At 37.9% G+C, this 19,545-nt stretch overlaps 1 protein-coding gene across 13 annotated transcripts in view; it reads left to right on the forward strand.

Moving 5' to 3' along the window:
* The window catches only part of ARHGAP12 (Rho GTPase activating protein 12), a 118,212-nt gene that overhangs the window by 57,431 nt on the left and 41,236 nt on the right, over positions 1-19,545 (forward strand). For 11 of the 13 annotated variants that reach the window (XM_070800909.1, XM_070800916.1, XM_019973137.2 and 8 more), the window contains 3 exons: positions 3,056-3,319; positions 9,866-10,006; positions 11,173-11,253. In XM_070800909.1, the coding sequence (XP_070657010.1) occupies positions 3,056-3,319; positions 9,866-10,006; positions 11,173-11,253 (486 nt within the window). The remainder of the gene's footprint in view (positions 1-3,055; positions 3,320-9,865; positions 10,007-11,172; positions 11,254-19,545) is intronic. The other 2 variants (XM_070800917.1, XM_070800918.1) reach the window with 2 other exon arrangements.

Genomic DNA, 19,545 nt, shown 5'->3' on the forward strand with positions numbered 1-19,545 from the left:
GTATTTTCTAATTTGTCATTGTTCATCTGTTGGGAACTGACCAAATGATCATCTTATCTGGCCAACTTACTCACCTTCTTGGTACTTTTCATAGGCTTAGGTTTTCAAATATTGGTTACATCAGTGACAAATATCAGGGTTGTTTTCCTTCGAGTACTTAGGAGTTCACTTTTTTTTTGCATCTTAGTACATTTCCTATCTTAGTACATTTGTTGAATAAAAACAGTGATATTTGGCATCCTGGAATTATTCTGGACTTTAATGAAAATGCTACTTTCTTAGCAGTACCTTGCTGAGTATGATGTTTATTTTGAATAATTTGTAGTCATTTTAAGGAGGCATCACCTGTTCACTTGCTAAGAGTTTTATCCTTAATCCATGTTGAATTTTATCAGTAACTTGGTTGGCATCGGTGGTGATCAAGTCAATATATTAATGTAAAGAATTACAGTAATAGATTTTCTGAAGACAGATCCTCAACATTTCTGCTTTTTCCTGATTTATTTAATGCAGTGCTAGATTTGAATGCTAATGGTTTATTGAGTATATTTTCATTTCCATTTGTAAGTAAGATTGGTTTATACTTTTATTTCACTTAGTTCTCTGCTTTTGTTTCAGAATTATGCTAGCTATAAACTTTTTAAAGCATTTCACTTTTTTTAGATTGGAAAAACTGAAGTGTCTAAATAGAAGTTAGTTAATTAGTTATTTCTTAAAGCTGTAGTAGCATGTGTTGTAAAATCATTTAGAAAATGGCTATTTCTTGGCATCTTTATTTCCCCAAGTTTAGTAAAGTACCAGGGGCAAAGAGCTTCTTTAACTCTTGTTGAATTCTCTAGGTAAGTTCCTAGGAAATGATTTACTATGTAGAATTGTTTGTTATATTAACAGAGTTTGTTTTAGTCAGAGAAGCATTGTTACCCTGGCTAATTCAACAGGGTATGAAATTAGTCTGGAAATGAAATACATGGAAATCTGTCTTCATGGATAGATTTTCTTCATAGAAAGATACTGTTTGGTGATAGTCTAAATTCAGAGCTGACCTTTATAGGAAAATGGTCTCATTAGTATCACTTAATAGAGTATTTGCATAATTACCATGTGTAAAAAGACCAAAGGTAACCATTTTATAAATGTATTCATGTCTTGGGTAATTTTTACTATTTTCTTTTTTTTAAAGCTTATTCTGTGATTTAGAGTCATTATAATTAATTTATAAGTAAATGATATTTTAGAAGTTAAAGAGCTTTAATTTCAATAAAATTGATTTGGTGTATACATTCACATTTCCCCCTTTTAAAAAAATTCAGTGTTTTCAGATATTCATAAAACTCTGGTATATTGTAGAAGTAATGGGACATCTGAGTGGTTCTCAGATTAATATAGCAAAGCAGTGGTTCTCAATCAGGGGCAGTGATGTCCCCATAGAACATTTGGCCGCATCTGGAGACTCTTTAATGGTCACAGTGGGAAGAAACCGCTGTCATTGAGTAGGTGGAGGCCGGAGGTGCTAGTGGACATAATGTACTGCACAGGATAGCCCCCTATAAAAAAGGATCTGTCCCCAAATGTTAGTGATGCCAAGGCTGAGAAACTCTGTTGTAAAAGGAAGCTAATATATACAAACACCCAACATAAAAATGTGTTCTTAGATGTGTGCTTATTCTTTCAGCATCTATAACTGTTAGTACAGTTTGCTGCTGCTGCTGCTGCTAAGTTGCTTCAGTCGTGTCCGACTCTGTGCGACCCCATAGATGGCAGCCCACCAGGCTCCCCTGTCCCTGGGATTCTCCAGGCAAGAACACAGGAATGGGTTGCCATTTCCTTTTCCAATGCGTGAAAGTGAAAGTGAAGTCGCTCAGTGTGTCCGACTCTTAGTGACCTCATGGACTACAGCCTACCAGGCTCCTCCATCCATGGGATTTTCCAGGCAAGAGTACTGGAGTGGGGTACCATTGCCTTCTCTGTAGTACAGTTTACAAGGTCCTTATGCAAAGTGTGTGAAGAGTATTCTGCTCTTGACTGACATCTAGTGAGACATTTACAAATAAATGTAAAACTGAAAGTTGAAATTAAATAAGCGTGTAAATCAGAGTTACAGCTAGTTGTTTTTTCTGCTCTTAGGAATTTCACATATAAATAAACTAAGAAGAGAGTAAAGATTTGTTTAGGGCTACTGAGAAACAGGCTTCCCAGGTGGCTCAGTGGTAAAGAATCCGCCTGCCAATGCAGGAGATACAAGAAACGCAGGTTGGATCCCTGAGTTGGGAACATTAGTTGGAAAAAGGAAATAGCAACCCAGTCCAATATTCTTGCCTGAAAAATCCCATGGACAGAGGAACCTTGCAAGCTAGTCCATAAGGTCAAAAAGAGCCGGGCACAACTGAGCGACTGAGCACACACACGCACACACACACACTGAGAAATTATAACTGGGAAGGAGTAGTATGTGGTAAATTCTTGGCTGAAGTACTACTATATCTCCTTATCTTTTACTTATATTCTTGATTTAATATTAGAGCTTAGGATATAAAATTTTTTTATAGTTTTCTGAGTAAGTGCTGACTTCTGTGTAAGACGTTTTGTATTTTAAAAATTGCTTTAAAATTGTGGAGTTTTAGAGCCAGTGGAGACCTAAGTGGTTTAATCCAATTTCTTCACTTACAGAGATTAAACAGTTCTGTTTCATAGAGATGAAGCGATCTAGTCTGTGGTTTTGCAGCTTGTCAGGCCAGATCTTAAACTGGAGCCCGCCGCTCCCAGCTGCTAGTTGAGTGTGCTCTCAGGGTGAGGGGCAGTAACTAAGTACACTCTGGGTTCTTCTGAAAGCTTTTATGTTTGTTTTTCAAACTATGAATATTAAAACTGTTAAATTCTTATTTTTTCAAACTATGAACATTAAAACTTAAATTCTCATTTCCTTTAATATATATACACACCTCCATATATGTTTTAAAATGAATTTGCATTTATGTTTATAAATCTCATGTTTTATTTAATTTTTATTTATAAGCATTATACATGTGTAAACATGGGTATTTCAAATCTTTCATAGGCAACGACACCTCCAAATCAAGGGCGACCTGATTCTCCTGTCTACGCTAACCTGCAAGAACTGAAGATATCCCAGTCGGCTCTTCCCCCGCTCCCCGGAAGCCCAGCAATTCAGATTAATGGAGAATGGGAAACTCATAAAGATAGTTCAGGGCGTTGTTATTACTATAACAGAGGTACACAGGAAAGAACTTGGAAACCCCCTCGTTGGACTCGAGATACGAACACAAGCAAAGGAGATTCCCAGAGTCCAGGGGATCAAGAGGTATGAGGAGCTAGGGGGTCAACCAGTGAGTTACGGAGCTTTTTCTCTTTTCGTTGCTCAGAGAAGTAAATAGGTTTGCTTCTAACCTTTGAAATCTCTAAGATACTAAATCTTCTTTCCAAGTTTTATCATATTACTGCTTGTTGCTTCCTAGTGTGTAGATAGTAGACGGCAGCTAGCCCTGTGGCATGCTTACTTGTCTAGAGTTAACTGGGTTAATGTTGCCTATTGCCCTTGGTTTCCCTCACATGCTAGAAGATACTAATCCAGTCATTGTCATTGCCAAAGCAGTTACGATTTTTTAGAAAAAGAAGGGAAGAAAATATGTGATGTGATTTAGCCAAACAAAAACCCAGTTATTTGATGCTTTTCTTTATGATTTGATGGGACTGGCAAGATACTTCTCAGTTTTTGTTAGAGGTACAAGATCACTTTTTATGTCTGTGTAGGGGAAATAAGTATAATACAAGTCCTTTGCTACAGGCTGAACATCCTCTAAGTCTGACAGTTCACTCTAAAAACATCATTTCTTGATTGGCTGGTTGTTTTCTGTTTTTTTGGCCGTGCCATGTAGCTTGTGGAATCTTAGTTCCCCTACCAGGGATCGAACCTGTGCGCCTGCAGTGGAAGTGTGGGTCTTAACCACTGAACTACCAGGGAAGTCCCTGAAATCCTCATTTTCTCTGACAAGTGTCCATTACCATTTCCCCAACCTTGGTTTCATAGACACACACACAGACACACATACTCAGTGCAACACACACACACACCCCTGGAGGGCGGTGCAACACACACACACACACACACACACACACCTGCCCACCCATCCACACACACACACCCACCCCCCCATACACACACACACCCACCCCCCCACCCCTCTACACACACACATACCCACACACACCCACACACACCCACACCCCCTCTATCCCCTGATCCCCCCGGGCTGGGACTGCAGATGTGCAGAGAAGCCTGGGTAGGATGGATGGCACGGAGTTACATCCCGCTGTATGGTAGACGGCAGCGCCTGCACACACACAGGACTCCTGCTCTTAGAGCAGCTGACTTGTACAGCAGAAACAGAACTCCAGCTAGGTAGGAGCTGGAGGAATCAGGCAACACATCCTGTGTAAGGCAGAGTCTAAGAGCTTTGTATAGTTAATAACCCCTCCTCTTGTCCTATTTTTCAGTTGGTTATTTATAGCTATGCTTTGGTGGTAGCTTGTATTAATACTTTCAGAGTTGAGGAATGAGGTAGAGGGTTAGTGAGAAATTGTTCATGCGTTACTATAATAAGAAAAGTGTTAGGGAAGTGATTTGAATTTGTGTGTCTAGAAAGATTTGAAAGTAAGTTGTCCTGCATGTCCATAATAAAGTAAAGTCTTATCATTTGGAAGAATTAGGGAAATGGCTAAATTATAGAATAAAGGGATTTAAAGTATACACGGAAACTTGAATAATAGCCTTTCTTAGGTTTCTGTTACGCTTCAGAGACTAGATGGGAGTGATCTGTAAATTGCAGTCTGAGCTCACACCTCTACTCTCTGCACATATTGTGTAAAAATAGATGTTTCCAGAGTGGCCAGGGCACACCTTCCAGTAACTTCTTGAGAAAGGTTGCATATGGAGGTAAAACAGACCGTGTGTGTGAAAATGTTGACACTGTATTCTCACATTTACTTGAGAGTTTGCCTGAGAGCAGAATTCTAGGTTGGAGATCATTTTTTCTCACAATTGCGAGGCATTTTGAACTTGACTTTATGGTGATCTTGGTCAGCTGCATGTTGGATGTCTCCAGTGTTGGAACCATGAGGTCTTCCCTTTCAGACTGACCAGTCTGCAGAAGTCAGAACACTGGCCAGTAAGAGCTGCCCAGGGTGTTGGTAGCAGCATTTATTTCACACACAGCCCATTAGTCTCCCCTCTTTCTGTCTGGTACCCGTGTTCTAGTTGTGCCTGTTATTTCCCAGCTCAGAATTTCTCTAGAGAGGGAATCAGTCCCTGTGCTTCTGCTGCAGGAACGGAGGGTGCACACTGGTGGCCCGGCATGAGAAGGGGATCCTGGCTATCTCAGTCCTCAGTTTAGTACCTCGGTTCCAGGAGGAACCCGAGCCATTTGAAGACGTTGCTGTGTAAACTTGGTGGATTTCATCTTTCCTCCTCAGTGCCACCCCAACCCCCACCCGTTTAGATTCTGCTTGCTTTGTGGATAATTTAGGTTTTTGTTCATCTGCTTCTCAGCCTCCAGAGTTCTATGGCTCTTGTGTCTTTCTGTGTTCTCCCTGTTCTTGGGGGTTCAGATCTTTTTGAGCTTATTTCAGTACTGTTACCTTATTGGGGTTCAAGTGGGAGCAAGCTTCTCTTTCATTCTAACTCACAAGCTTGTTATTTTAGTGGTTGCCCTAGAACAGTGGTTCTCACCTAGGGCAGTTTTGTCTGCAGGGAACATTAGGCAGTGTCTGGGGATGTTCTGAGTTGTTACAGCTCAGGAAGGGTTACCAGTGTCTCGTGGGTAGAGGCCAGAGAAACTATTGTGCATCCTGTGATTCACACGACAGCTCCCACCATGAGGAATAATCTGGCCCTGACTGTCTGTGCTGCTGCTGCTAAGAACGCTACCTTAGAAGCTGTAACCAGCGTACGTGTCAGCGTCTACAATTAATCAGCATCTGCTTGCTCCTTGAAACCCTCCAAGAACTCTTTAAGTGCTGTGGGGCTCTTTGTTGTTGTTTATTTCCATTTTCTAGTCCCCTTTGCCCCCCACGACTGTGGTACATTTGTTGTTTAGTGACTAATTCATGTCCAGCTCTTTGGTGATCCCATGGACAGTAGCCCACTAAGCTCCTCTGTCCATGGGTTTTTCTCTCGGCAAGAATACTGGAGTAGGTTGCCATTTCCTTCTTCAGGGGATCTTCCCAGCCCAGGGATTAAACCCATGCCTCCTGCTTGGCAGGTGGGTTCTTTACCACTGAGCCACCAGGGAATCCCCACTGTTGTACATGGGGGGCTTAAAATTAATCCTCATATTTACCACTTTCTTTTTGAGATTTCTTAGGCAGATTACATTATCTTGAATAATTTTTTTACTGCCTTAAGTACATATCCATACCTTTAAGTTTCCTTGGTGAGCCTCCATTAGTGATAGAGTCTTGGTTTTCATTTGCCTGGAAATTTATTTTTCATTATTTTTCAAGACTGTCTTTACTGGTACACATTTCTAAGGTGATTGTTTGCTTTTTGTTTTTTTCCCAGTTCCTTGAGACTTACTCTCATGTTTTCAGGCTTCTGTTATTAATATGCACAATTCAGTCTATAGGTCTCTTCTTGCAGGAGGCTTTGAGGACCTTGTGCCTGTAATTTCACTGTGATGTGATTAGGTGAAGTTATCTTTTTTTATTTCCTGCCCAGGCTTTGTTGGGAATCCCAAATTTAAGGAGTTTCTACCTTTGATTAGCTCTGGAAAATTCCTGTATATCTATATGCATTATCTATATACAGCTCCTGTCTCATTTTCTCTTTCCTCTCATTTTGGGACTTTGATTAGATAAATGTTTAATCTGCTTACTCCGTTAGTCCTGTTTCTGGATTTCCGTTATACTTAACATTTTATTGCTGTCCCTCTCCGTGCTTTGTCTTCAGTCATTTTCAAGTTAGGCTCCCGTTTGCTGTTTCTCTCTTCATCGTGTGTGTTTATGTGATATTAAACCAACCCTTGAACTTAAAAGAAGTGTTATTTTTAATTTGTTTGGGGGAGCTACCCATGTTACTAGTTTGAAAATTGTGAAACATACAGAAAAGTGGAAAGAATAGCACCTTGAGCCTCTGTATACTCAGCACCCTTCATCTGGTGTACAAGTTGTTACCACTTCACCACATTTGCCTGGTTTCTTTCTTCTTTACTGGACTGGGTCTTCGTTGCTTCACACGGGCTTTCTCTAGTTGCGGTGAGCAGGGGCTACTGTCTAGTTGCAGTGTGCAGGCTTCTCACTGCGGTGGCTTCTCTGCGGAGCTTGGACTCTAGGGCGCGTGGACTTCAAGAGTTGCACACATTTCTTTCTACCTCCTTTCACCCTTCTATCTCCACTAATTATTTTAATCTGAATCATTTGTCCAGACAATGTAATGTTTTATTCTCTAAGTATAAGGACTTTTTCCAGTAAAACAAATTGAAAACATTGAAAAATGCATTTATCACATCCAAGAAATTTAATATCTGAATATTATTTAATACAAAGTTAATATTCAGTGTTTCTCACTGGTTAGTTAATATCCTTTATGTTTTTTATTCCTGCAGTAAAGGATCCAGTGAATGATCGTATATTGCATTTATTTGTCATATTTTTCTTGGATCTTATTTTCTACTTTATTTTTGATAATTGCAGTATATAAAGGCTTTAAGAGTCTGAATATGCTGTTTTTCTGCTGACTCTCACTCATGCTGTTTGATTCATATCGTGTGTGTATGTTTTAATGTGAGATGATAGTTGTTGGAAATCATAGATAACAAATCTTAAATGCTGACTTTGAAAGTTTCCTTCTGAGAGGCTATTCTTGTGTTTCTCTCATGTGCCTGGGGAAACTAGTATCCTATGAACATTTGAAACTAAATTTTCAGTTTTAGTTTCCCTAGGCCACCTAGGTAGTAGTAATTTGAATGCATAAAGACTGGCTTGTTGGGTTCTCCTCTGATTTCCCCCAATTATTCCTGTGATTTTCCTAGTATGCAGTAGAGAGACAAGATTTGTTTCTGGTTTACCCTATAATCTGCAGGTATAATTCTTTGGGGTCCCCTGTCTTTATTGTGGGACTCCCTGCCTTACATTGTCCCGAGTCCTGTTCCCCAGCATGTCTGCATGGTCTTGAAAACTAATGTTTTAGCTCAAGGTTTGGCAAATGCCTTCTCAGAGAATGCTGCCTTTTTATTCTCCTTACCGATCTGGATTCATGCTTCCAGTTAGTTTTGTTCCTGAGTGTTTCTTAACCTCTTGCTCCTTGATGGTTTTGGAAAAAACTGTGATGTAATATGATGTGACATTTGTATATATTGCCAAAATGATCACAATAAACCTAGTTAGTATCTGTCACCATACATAGTTGCAGCATTTTTTTTTCTGGGAATGAGAACTTTTAAGATCTACTCTTTTATTAGCAAATTTCAAACGTGCAATGTTGTATTATTAACTCTGTAACCATGCTGTAGACTCCATCCTCAGGACTTAATTTGTTTTGTCACTAGGAGTCTGTACCTTCTGACCCTCTTCGCCCATTGCCCATGTCTCTGTCAACCACCAGTCTGTTCTCTGTGCCTGTGAGCTTGCTTGTTTGGTTTGTTTCCACATTCCACATGTGAGTGAGATTGCTGGGTATTTGTCTTTCTTCTGCAAGTTATTTCATTTAACATACTGGCCTCAAAATCTATCTGTGTTGTCCCAAATAACTAAATTTCTTTTTTTTTTTTAATGGCTGAATAATATTCTCCATACAGATTGCCTTTTATTCTGTTTCTAAAAGATTCTTATTGTACCTCTCTGATATTAGCTTATGTTTTAAGTGGTCTCAATTGGATTAAAATAATCCTGATTTTTCAGGATTCAGTTAGGTTTTCCATTTTTTTTAACCACTGCTATTACAGAACATGTACAGCTCACTCCATTCAAGACTTCTCTAAAGTTGTCTTTGTCAGTTTTTATGAACATGTTACTGACATTAGGATGTTTGTTACTTGTACACATCTGAGTGTTTCAGACCAAATACGATGGTATAAAATTTGATCTATTGAGTAGATGTAATTGTAGAAACTTTTTTACCTGAATGTGACCCTGGAAGGGTCATTTGCAGAATTAGCCCAGTAAATATTACACTGAATTTCTTAATTTTTCGGTGTTATGTTTGAATTCATTCAATTTTTTTTCTTTTAAAGTATAGTTTTGAATAGTTTTTAACAAGCATTTGTGTTGAGTGAGTCAGGAAAACTTTATGATCAATTAGAAAATAAAATACAGAGTTACAGAGCTAGTGTCTTTTCCTCCCCTCTCCCATCCCACACACTTTAAAAAAATTAGCTCAAGATATATTTAGTAAGCACTTTCTATTGGGTGTTTGGCTAGGAACTTGCAATTAATAGGTGAAATGTTCAAGTATCTCAGTCTAATGAAGAGCCCTCACCTCCTACTTTGCTTACATATAAATGTGCGTACATACATTTGCTCTGTCCCCATCATTTTTTAACCTGATTTCAGTTGAAAGTAGCACAACGTAGAAGGTAGCATTTTTATCTCTCAGTCTGAAAACATTGTTTTTAGTTTCATTATAGTGAATATTTGTAGGCTTGCATTAATGCAACATAATAACTTATTAATTTCCCCTGCACCACTTACAATGTACCATTAAAAAGACTAAACAATTTGTTTTGAAAATTAAATACTTGAATATATTCAAGATCTTTTAGTATGTATAGCCAAATAAAGTCAATTGCTTAGATTTTCAACTGCTGTATATATATATTCAAAGAAGAACAATCCTTATGTTTCTGACTATTTGTAGCTTTTTTCATCAGAAGAAAACTACCACAGCATTTGTCACAGCCAGTCAGATAGTCAGTGTGGTTCTCCTCCAAGGGGTTGGTCAGAAGAGTTGGATGAACGTGGGCATACCTTATATACCAGTGACTATACTAATGAAAAGGTACATTCTTTTTTTCTCATCTAGTTTTCTTGGCAGATTCCTCTCATAAAATTGTTGTGTACTGAAGCTCTAGTAGTATTTTAAAAACTCATGAAAATATTTTCTTGTAATTCTGTAGTCCTGTCAGCTGACAGTCTGAAAACTCAGTGTAACTACTGATTCATGGTTTTAAACTGCTTCCAGTTATCATAATTTTTGTGGTGTCAACCTGTTTAAGACAGAATCTTTTTAAGAGTTAGACCCGTTGAGTGTCATTCTGTTTATGCCTCTTCAATAAACATATTTCTTTGTGTTTTTCTTGGCAATTAGTTTTTTGGGAATAGTTTTCTCAACATGTCATAATAATCCCCCTCACTTCCTACATTGCTGTTTCTTTTATAACCAAGTTATGTAAAACAAAAACCATGAATCTAGTGCTTTATGATTAATTAATTAGTGTGAGAATACTTGCTGTAATTTTATGTGTTTATCATCAGAGAAGGTAATGGTTGGTTGTGCTAGTTTAAAAAATAAAAGCCTTGTGAATAAATGGAGATAGGTTTTTTCACTCCACATTGTTTCTTTAATTATTTAACACTAGAACACATGAAAACAATAATTTTCATTTATTTCACAATCAAGATCATATGTTTTAGTCTTTACTCCTTCATATTTCCGGTATTATATGAAGTTTTGTTGTTGGTGTTACTTAAATTGTATGAATAAGCTGTGTTGGCTATAGCAGGTAATTCTAAGGGTTTGTATGAAGTTTGGATTAAATCGTTTAGTAGTTTCATCCTTAAAGATTGAAGAAAAATTCCCTTTTGTTAATTTCTCAACCTGATTTCAGGGTTGTGTGTCCTTGTGTCCACATACATATATATGTTGTCCGTATATGTATCTTTGTATCTTTATGTTATCCATTTCTTGTTGTGTTGTTAAGTGGTGCTTGGATCACTAGCTTGACACTGGATGAAAGAGAGAAAATAAATTTGCATTTAATATTTAGTTACTTATTTTTATTGAACTTAAAATGCAAGTCTGTTAGTATAAGTTTGTTATATTTCTTTTGGAATGTTTTTGAGCAAATAGAATAAAATTCATAAGAATATCATCTAATACCTATGATTTTATAAGCTTAAGCTCAACTTTGTGTTTAAAATATAACACCTGTTTTGTTTTTATAGTGGCTCAAGCATGTTGACGATCAAGGTAGACAGTATTACTACAGTGCAGATGGATCTCGGTCAGAATGGGAGTTGCCAAAGGTAATAAACCTTAACTCTGAGTTTCTGTGTAAAAATAGCGGATGAAGTAATACCTGAGAATGGTTACAACAGGTTTATTTTAAAATTTTTATTCAGCGCTTAAAAAGCAGCAAGACTAGTTTTTCCATAATTCATTGAGAATCTGTTGCTTTAATTATTCTGTGACATACATTTATAGCTATATAATATTGATAATCCCTATTTAAAAGTTTTTTGACTCAGTTTTCAGTGTTCCTGGATCTAAGATCCCCTTTAAGTGGCAGTAATGCAAAGAGTTCTCTTAAATTTGTTGAGTTTTCTGCAGGAAGTTGGTGTTAAACTTATTTAAAAGAAAAGCAACTCAGTATTCAAGTTTATTCTTGTATGTAGATGTGTATTATAGTTGAGTCAATCATTAGCAGCATGTAGTAATGAGACCTTCCAGGATCTCACTGGCTTTCTAAAGATAAATGCTCCAGGGCTGAGTTTATCTAAAGCAGTAGGTTTCAAAATGGTTGTGTACTTACCACTGTTAGTATTAAGATATAAATATATGTAAATATTAATGATATCTGAGCAACCATTTACATTTTAATTGGTACCTTATTTTAACATTTTAGAAAACACCTATGAGTAGCAGATGTATCTGTAGTGTCAATTATCAGATAGACATTAGTTTCTAAATAAATTTTTCTTTTTCCCAAAGTAAGTCAATTTAAAGAAAAATATTAGTAGTTTAGAGATACATGGATATATAAAAAAATCATTAAAAAATATAGTGCAATGGATAGAATAAACTATAGTCAGAGGGACAGGAAGATAACAAATATTAAAATATGGTTAAAGGAGATGGAACATGGGTGGAAAGTTTCCTGTATGCACAAATGAGGAATTCTCGAAGAAGAAAATGGAAGAAGTGGTAGATAAATAGTATTTTGGAAATATAATTTCTTGGAATTTTCTGAAACTAAAGGAAAGCATCAGTCTTCAACTGGAGCCTTCAATACTGACAGAACACAGAAAAGTAAATACACCTATTGACAAATTTTACTGAGTCCGTGAAACTTCAGTAGAGGGAGACAGTCTTAATAGCCATCAAAGGGTAAAAAGCAAGATTACCTGTGGTGGCAGTTTGTATCACTTGACCCACTCCTCACCCACTGCCGTATCAGTGCTTTTTGCTGTGTACCTTTGTAGTGACCTCTTGCTGTGAATGGGGGCGTATTGTCCTGCTGTTACCATGACTGAATATAGTCTAGACATGTGACTTGCTTCCACTGATGGGATGTGAGCAAATGTGTCATAAACATGGTATTGAAAAGGGCTTGTACACCAGGGCTTGCTTTTCCACCTCTGCCTCTGCTGTGAGAGGAATATAGGGTCCTAGGTAGAGTAAATAAATACATTTTAGGAAAATGAACAGGCTCAGAGATCTGTGGGACCATACAGAAGACCTAACATTCATTTCATGAGAATTCCAGAAGGAGTGAAGAAAGAGTGTGAGGCTGAAAAATATTTTCAGAAACAATGTTTGAAAACATCTCAGATTTGATAAAAGACAAACCACCAGATTCACGAAGCTGAGTAAATACCAAACAGTATGGACTCGAAGAAACCCACATCCAGACACACTGTAATCAGATTTCTGAAAACTAAAGACTTCGTCTTCCCCCCCGCTCCAAGAAATATCGTGAAAGCAACTCAGTGAAACCACACAGTACTTTGTGGGGGTAATAATGATTTGAATAACAGAGGATGTCTTATTAGAACCCATGAAGCCAGAAGGAAGTGGTGCAACATTTTACAAATGTGGAAAGAAAAAAATTCATGATTGTATATCCAGCAAAAATATCCTTCAGGCATGAAAGTAAAATAAAGACATTTTCAGATTAAAGTAAACCCAGAGATTTATTACCAACAGTCTTGTTCTCAAAGAATTGCTATCAGAAATCCTTAAAACGGAAGAGAAATGATAAATGAAGAAAACTTGGGACGTTAAAAATGAACAGAGTATAATGGGAAGGCTGAATATCTGAAGACACATTTGTCTTGCATTTTAAAGGGATATAAGAAGACATTACGTGAACTGTGAACTTCCTGATGTTCAAGCTGGTTTTAGAAAAGGCAGAGGAACCACAGATCAAACTGCCAGCATCTGCTGGATCATGGAAAAAGCAAGAGAGTTCCAGAAAAACATCTATTTCTCCTTTATTGACTATGCCAAAGCCTTTGACTGTGTGGATCACAATAAACTGTGGAAAATTCTGAAAGAGATGGGACTACCAGACCACCTGACCTGCCTCTTGAGAAATCTATATGCAGGTCAGGAAGCAACAGTTAGAACTGGACATGGACCAACAGACTGGTTCCAAATAGGAAAAGGAGTACATCAAGGCTGTATATTGTCACCCTGCTTATTTAACTTCTATGCAGAGTACATCATGAGAAACGCTGGGCTGGAAGAAGCACAAGCTGGAATCAAGATTGCCGGGAGAAGTATCAATAACCTAAGATATGCAGATGACACCACCCTTATGGCAGAAAGTGAAGAGGAGCTAAAAAGCCTCTTGATGAAAGTGAAAGAGGAGAGTGAAAAAGTTGGCTTAAAACTCAACATTCAGAAAATGAAGATCATGCATCTGGTCCCATCACTTCATGGGAAATAGATGGGGAAACAGTGGAAACAGTGTCAGACTTTATTTTTGGGGGCTCCAAGATCACTGCAGATGGTGACTGCAGCCATGAAATTAAAAGACGCTTACTCCTTGGAAGGAAAGTTATGACCAACCTAGATAGCATATTCCAAAGCAGAGACATTACTTTGCCAACAAAGGTCTGTCTAGTCAAGGCTGTGGTTTTTCCTGTGGTCATTTATGGATGTGAGAGTTGGACTGTGAAGAAGGCTGAGTGCTGAAGAATTGATGTTTTTGACCTGTGGTGTTGGAGAAGACGCTTGAGAGTCCCTTGGACTGCAAGGAGATCCAACCAGTCCATTCTGAAGGAGATCAGCCCTGGGATTTCTTTGGAAGGAATGATGCGAAAGCTGACACTCAAGTACTTTGGCCACCTCATGTGAATTGTTGACTCATTGGAAAAGACTCTGATGCTGGGAGGGATTGAGGGCAGGAGGAGAAGGGGACAAACAGAGGATGAGATGGCTGGTTGGCATCCCTGACTCAATGGACGAGAGTCTGAGTGAACTCCGGGAGTTGGTGATGGACAGGGAGGCCTGGCGTGCTGCGATTCATGGGGTCGCAAAGAGGCGGACACGACTGAGCAACTGAACTGAACTGAAGAAGATATTCTATGCAAATAGAAATCAAAAGAAAGCTGCAATAGCAATATTCATATCAGACAAAATAGGCTTTAAAATAAAGATAGTTATAAGAGACCGTGGACACTGCATAAAGATCAAACGATCAATCCAAGAAAAAGATATAACAATTGTAAATATATACATACGCAACATAGGAATATTTCAATATATAAGGCAAATGTGAACAGCCATAAAAGGAGAAATCAACAGTAACATAACAGTAGTGGGGGACTTTAACACCCCACTTTGATCAATGGAGAGATCATCCAGACAGAAAATGAATAAGAAAACATAGGCTTTAAATGACACCCAAGGCTGGATGGGCTTAATTGATATTTATAGAGCATTCCATCCAAAAGCAGCAGAGTACACATTCTCAAATGCACGTAGAGCATTCTCCAGGATTGATCACATGCTGGGCCACAAAGTGTGCCTCAGTAAATTCAAGAAAATTGAAATCATGTCAGGCAACTTTTCCAGTCACACTGCTTTGAGATTAGGAATCTAACTGCAAGGAAAAAAACTGTAAAAAACACAAACACGTGGAGATTAAACTATATGCTACTAGACAACCAATTGATCACTTAGGAAATCAAAGAGGAAATCAAAAAAATTATGTTTGACCTTTAAAAAAATTAGAACATTTCTAAGGTGGAGATGGTATCTAGGACAACTGTATTGTGAAGAGGGGAGAGTAGTGTGACATAATTGTTGGTAAGGTTTCTACATTTCACTTGAAATAGTAAAATTCTGATATTGGTAGATTGGGAGGAATTAAATACATAATTTGTAATACCTAGAGTAAGCACTAAAAAACTGTAATGCAAAATAGACTTAAAGAGCTATAGATTAAATTATATTAGTAAAAACTCAGGATAGTCCATAGGAAGACAGGAAAGGAGAAACAGGCATGATAAACAGAATATAAAACAAAGCAACAGACTTAAATCCTAACATATAAATAAATTACATTAAATGTAAATGGTTTAAACAGAGCTATTGAATATTTCTGGAAATGATAAAAACCATGACCCAATTATATGTTTCTACAAAAAGATCACTTCAAATGTAATGATATATTACATCATGCTGAAGATTACTTATCATATAGTTTATAGTAAGTCTCATACTTCATGGTGCCATTGCAGAAGCTTTGCCATTAGAATTAGGTCTTAGACTATAACTTTCCTGTCAGTGCTTCTATTCAACAATTAAAAAAAAACAAAGAAGAATTAAGAGACGCAGTTGTTCCTTTTATTATTAGAAAATCAGGAGATTTGCCAAACTTAGAACTGTTACTAGTTCAGCAAGTTTGCTGGATATAAAATCAACCTAAAAACTACCCAATTCTCTAGTAAAAAGTTAATTTGAAAATATGATAGGAATAAAGTTCTTTTTTATATTAGCAGCAGCAACAACGCCAAGAAGAATCCTAAGATTATACCTATAGAAAGTTTGTAAGATCTTAAGAAAATTTCAGAGCAGAATTGAGGGACATAAAAGATGACCTGAAATGATGCGATATACCATTATGATCTTGGGTTGGGATGCTTAACATTGTAACAGTGTCCCCATTGATCTGTAAATTCACTGCATTTCCATTTACTATTCCTGTCTCTACCTTTTTTGTTTTTTTGAATTGATGCTAAATTTTACTTGCAAGCAAAAGTCTATGAAGAACCAAAATATTCCTGAGTAGGGAGAATGTCTACTCAAGAATAGGAGAGGGGTGGGGTCCCTGCTTTAGTGATTAAGTTGTAGGCACATGTGCAGAGAAATAGACCAGCAGAATAGAATAGGAACCTCAGATGTAGCATCACAAATCCCTGGGTAAAGCATGGACTGTACAATAAATATTTCGAAGATTATTGGTTATTCCCAGGGGGGAAAATGAAATAAACATAGATCTTGACTTCTCACCTAATGATTAATTCCAGGTAGATGACAGTTGTAAATGTAATAAGCAAAACTTTAAAGGCTATAGAATGCTGGATCAGAGAATGTCTTTGACTTCAGAGTAGGAAGCATTTCTTCAATAAGACTGTGTAAGGAAAAACTATAAAGGAAAAGATGGACAGATGTGACTACCTACAATCCAGCAGCAGAACACCTTTTAATATTAAAGATACCATACACAAAGGGGAAGAGATGAGCTTTGGGCTCAGAAAAGCTACATTCAATTTGCAAAGCTTACAAAGGCTTAGAAACCAAAATGTATAAAGAACTTGCTGGTTCTTTATGTACACACTAGTGAGAGAGAGAACCTAATTGAAGGTAGGCAAAATACATGACTGTCAGGGTAGTGTGTAATTTCCTTGGTTCTGTCTCGTCACAACAAAAATTTGAAGCGACGGACGTTAAAGCCCTAGGTGTGTCACAGTTCTCAGACAGTGTTACAGCTCCGTGTTACAGCTCAGTTTTATTTGGAAAATACATCCTCCAGGCATGAGGGCATGCTGACCCAAAAGCCGCGAAGTAGAGGGGGAGAGAGAGAGAAAGAGAGACAGTGCGCGCGGGAGAGAGACCCCGGGCCCTCTGGCTCCTCTTTTTATATGTTTTTCCTCCCCCTGGGCCTGCCCTATGTAACTTGGGCTAGTCAGGAGTGCTGTTTGTTCTACCTGAGGTCCTCACTGTGGTCCTCAGACCTTCCTTTGTTCTATTTTCGTGGGCTTTTCTCTTCCTTGTCTTTTAGCCACCACCATTCTGGACTCCTTTTTCCTATTCTAACCACCTAACATGACTAAGCCATATGGAGGAAAGGAAATTCATGAAATAAGTATTTGAAAAGAATTTCCACGTCACCAGGAGAATGAAAGCAATGAAGTAACATTATACATAAGTATATACATTTATTTTCTATACACAAATGCATATAAATTGAACAGTACCAAGTAAGGCAGTGGAGAGTATTATATTCTGCTGGTGGAGTGCTGTCAGTACCCCACCGTTCAGAAGGTTAAATTGTGCTGTCTGTGAAACTGCTAGGTGGCGTTTCACTGGGCTCCAGAGAGCTCTGGTCCTTTGTATCTCAGCACAAAAAGAATTCAGCAAGAGGCAAAGTAGTGGATAAGATGTGACTATTAGAGTAAGACACTTGTGGGGCTTACAAGTGGGTGGGTGAGAGAGTGACAAATGCTGAGAACTTACTGGGTTGCAGTTTTATAATCAAAGGAAAAGTAGGGAAGGGCAAAAGACCATCTGTCTCATTCTTGAGTAGACATCATGCTTTCATCATCAGCTCCTCCTCCAGATGGGGCAGGGGAGTTTTGTCCCTGCCTGGTCAAGCCAGGGCTGTCATGCTGCTATGGAAAAATTACTTCAGGTCTCAGTACAATGAGGGTCTTTCACTTTGGAGTGTCACCTTTCCATAAATCACTCTTTTCTTTATGCAGGCAGAGAGCATGTCCTAGGTATCGTTAACTTAGTTCACTAGGCAGGATGTGGGTCTCATGCCAGCATTGTTTTATTGTTTGGGGGCATGTCTCAGGCTTCGGTTGCATGGGTTTTGCCGCTAAGCAAGCCTGCTTGGTTTTGTGGTTAAGCAAGCCTGCTTTCTTCAGTGATCATTAACGTATTGTGGTCTTCCAGAGCCCCCTAAAGTTCCTCTCTATCTACACTCCTCAAATGGTATTTCTGAGCTATTTGATTATCCTACTCTACCCCTATCATCCACATACAAGGTAGTGTTATGAGGAAGTGAAGTATAAATGAATTTGAGCTGCAAACTCACCAACATGGATTTAGTTTTTTGTTGTTGTTGTTTTTTAATAAAAAGATTATTGAGTGAAAAACCAAATGGAAGATTGATATGTGTGATATGATTCCATTTATATAAAATTTAAAAGCCCACAAATAATACGTAGTTATGCTGCTGCTAAGTCACTTCAGTCGTGTCTGACTCTGTGTGACCCCATAGATGGCAGCCCACCAGGCTCCCCCGTCCCTGGGATTCTCCAGGCAAGAATACTGGAGTGGGTTGCCATTTCCTTCTGCAGGGGATCTTCCAGACCCCGGCATCGATCCAAGGTGTCCGGCGTTGCAAGGCAGATTCTTTACTTTCTGAGCCACCAGGGAAGCCCTTGCTGGGGAGGGGAAGAGGAACGGAATCTAAAAAATGTGCTCAGGGTACCCTCATATTTTATTTCTCTATTAATCAGAAAGTTACCTGTCTTAGTTATGTTGGAGCTCAGTGGTGGGTTTTTACTATAGTTGCTATTCTCTTGTATGTTTGAAATTATTCAAATAAAAATGCAATTAAAATTCTTAAAAGAGGTGTTTTTTAAGATTTTTTAAATGTAAAGTTTTAGTCATCTTGTTCAACTAGATGTGTTTGTGTGTGTATTTTAACTGTGGTGTCGTCTTACTTTTCTTTTCTAAAATTACGTGACACTTTATTTTTGTCTTCTGTCTACATTAGATTTTATATCACATTTTATTTATGCTTTATTTGCTTTTATGAACATACGATTGCCTAGTAAAACTGTCAACACCTTTAAAATGGTGATTATTACCCAGTTTAATTTTACATTGTTTTTGTTGCCCTGCTAAAAGGATTTCTAAACAGTTGTGGTAATTATAAAGTTCAAAAGCTAGGGTAGATATCCATTAAAGTTCATACACAAGCTACACACAACTGCACATTTTAATTGTTCCTAACAATGATTGTATTGAAGTGATAATACAACTCTACTTAATAACTGGGTTTCTGCACTTAAATTTATTTCACAGAATTTTTTGGGGGGAAGCCTTTAATCTTCATCTTTGTTCATTCTATAAATGATCCTTTTGTGAACTTGTGTAACAGATTTTAAGATTGCTGTTTGTTAGGCAACAGTGAGTGAAAAACATATACCCATGTGACTGCCTGGCTTTGGCAAATTCTGATGTGAAAAATGAAGTAACAGCTTTGGGAAATAGTTTGGAGGGCCTGCATGGACTCATTTTGGAAAGGGAAGAAATGACATACTGTGGAGAAAGATGTTGGAAGGTTTTTTTAA

Source organism: Bos indicus, chromosome 13 (assembly GCF_029378745.1).
Source record: "Bos indicus isolate NIAB-ARS_2022 breed Sahiwal x Tharparkar chromosome 13, NIAB-ARS_B.indTharparkar_mat_pri_1.0, whole genome shotgun sequence".
Lineage (NCBI taxonomy): Eukaryota > Metazoa > Chordata > Mammalia > Artiodactyla > Bovidae > Bos > Bos indicus.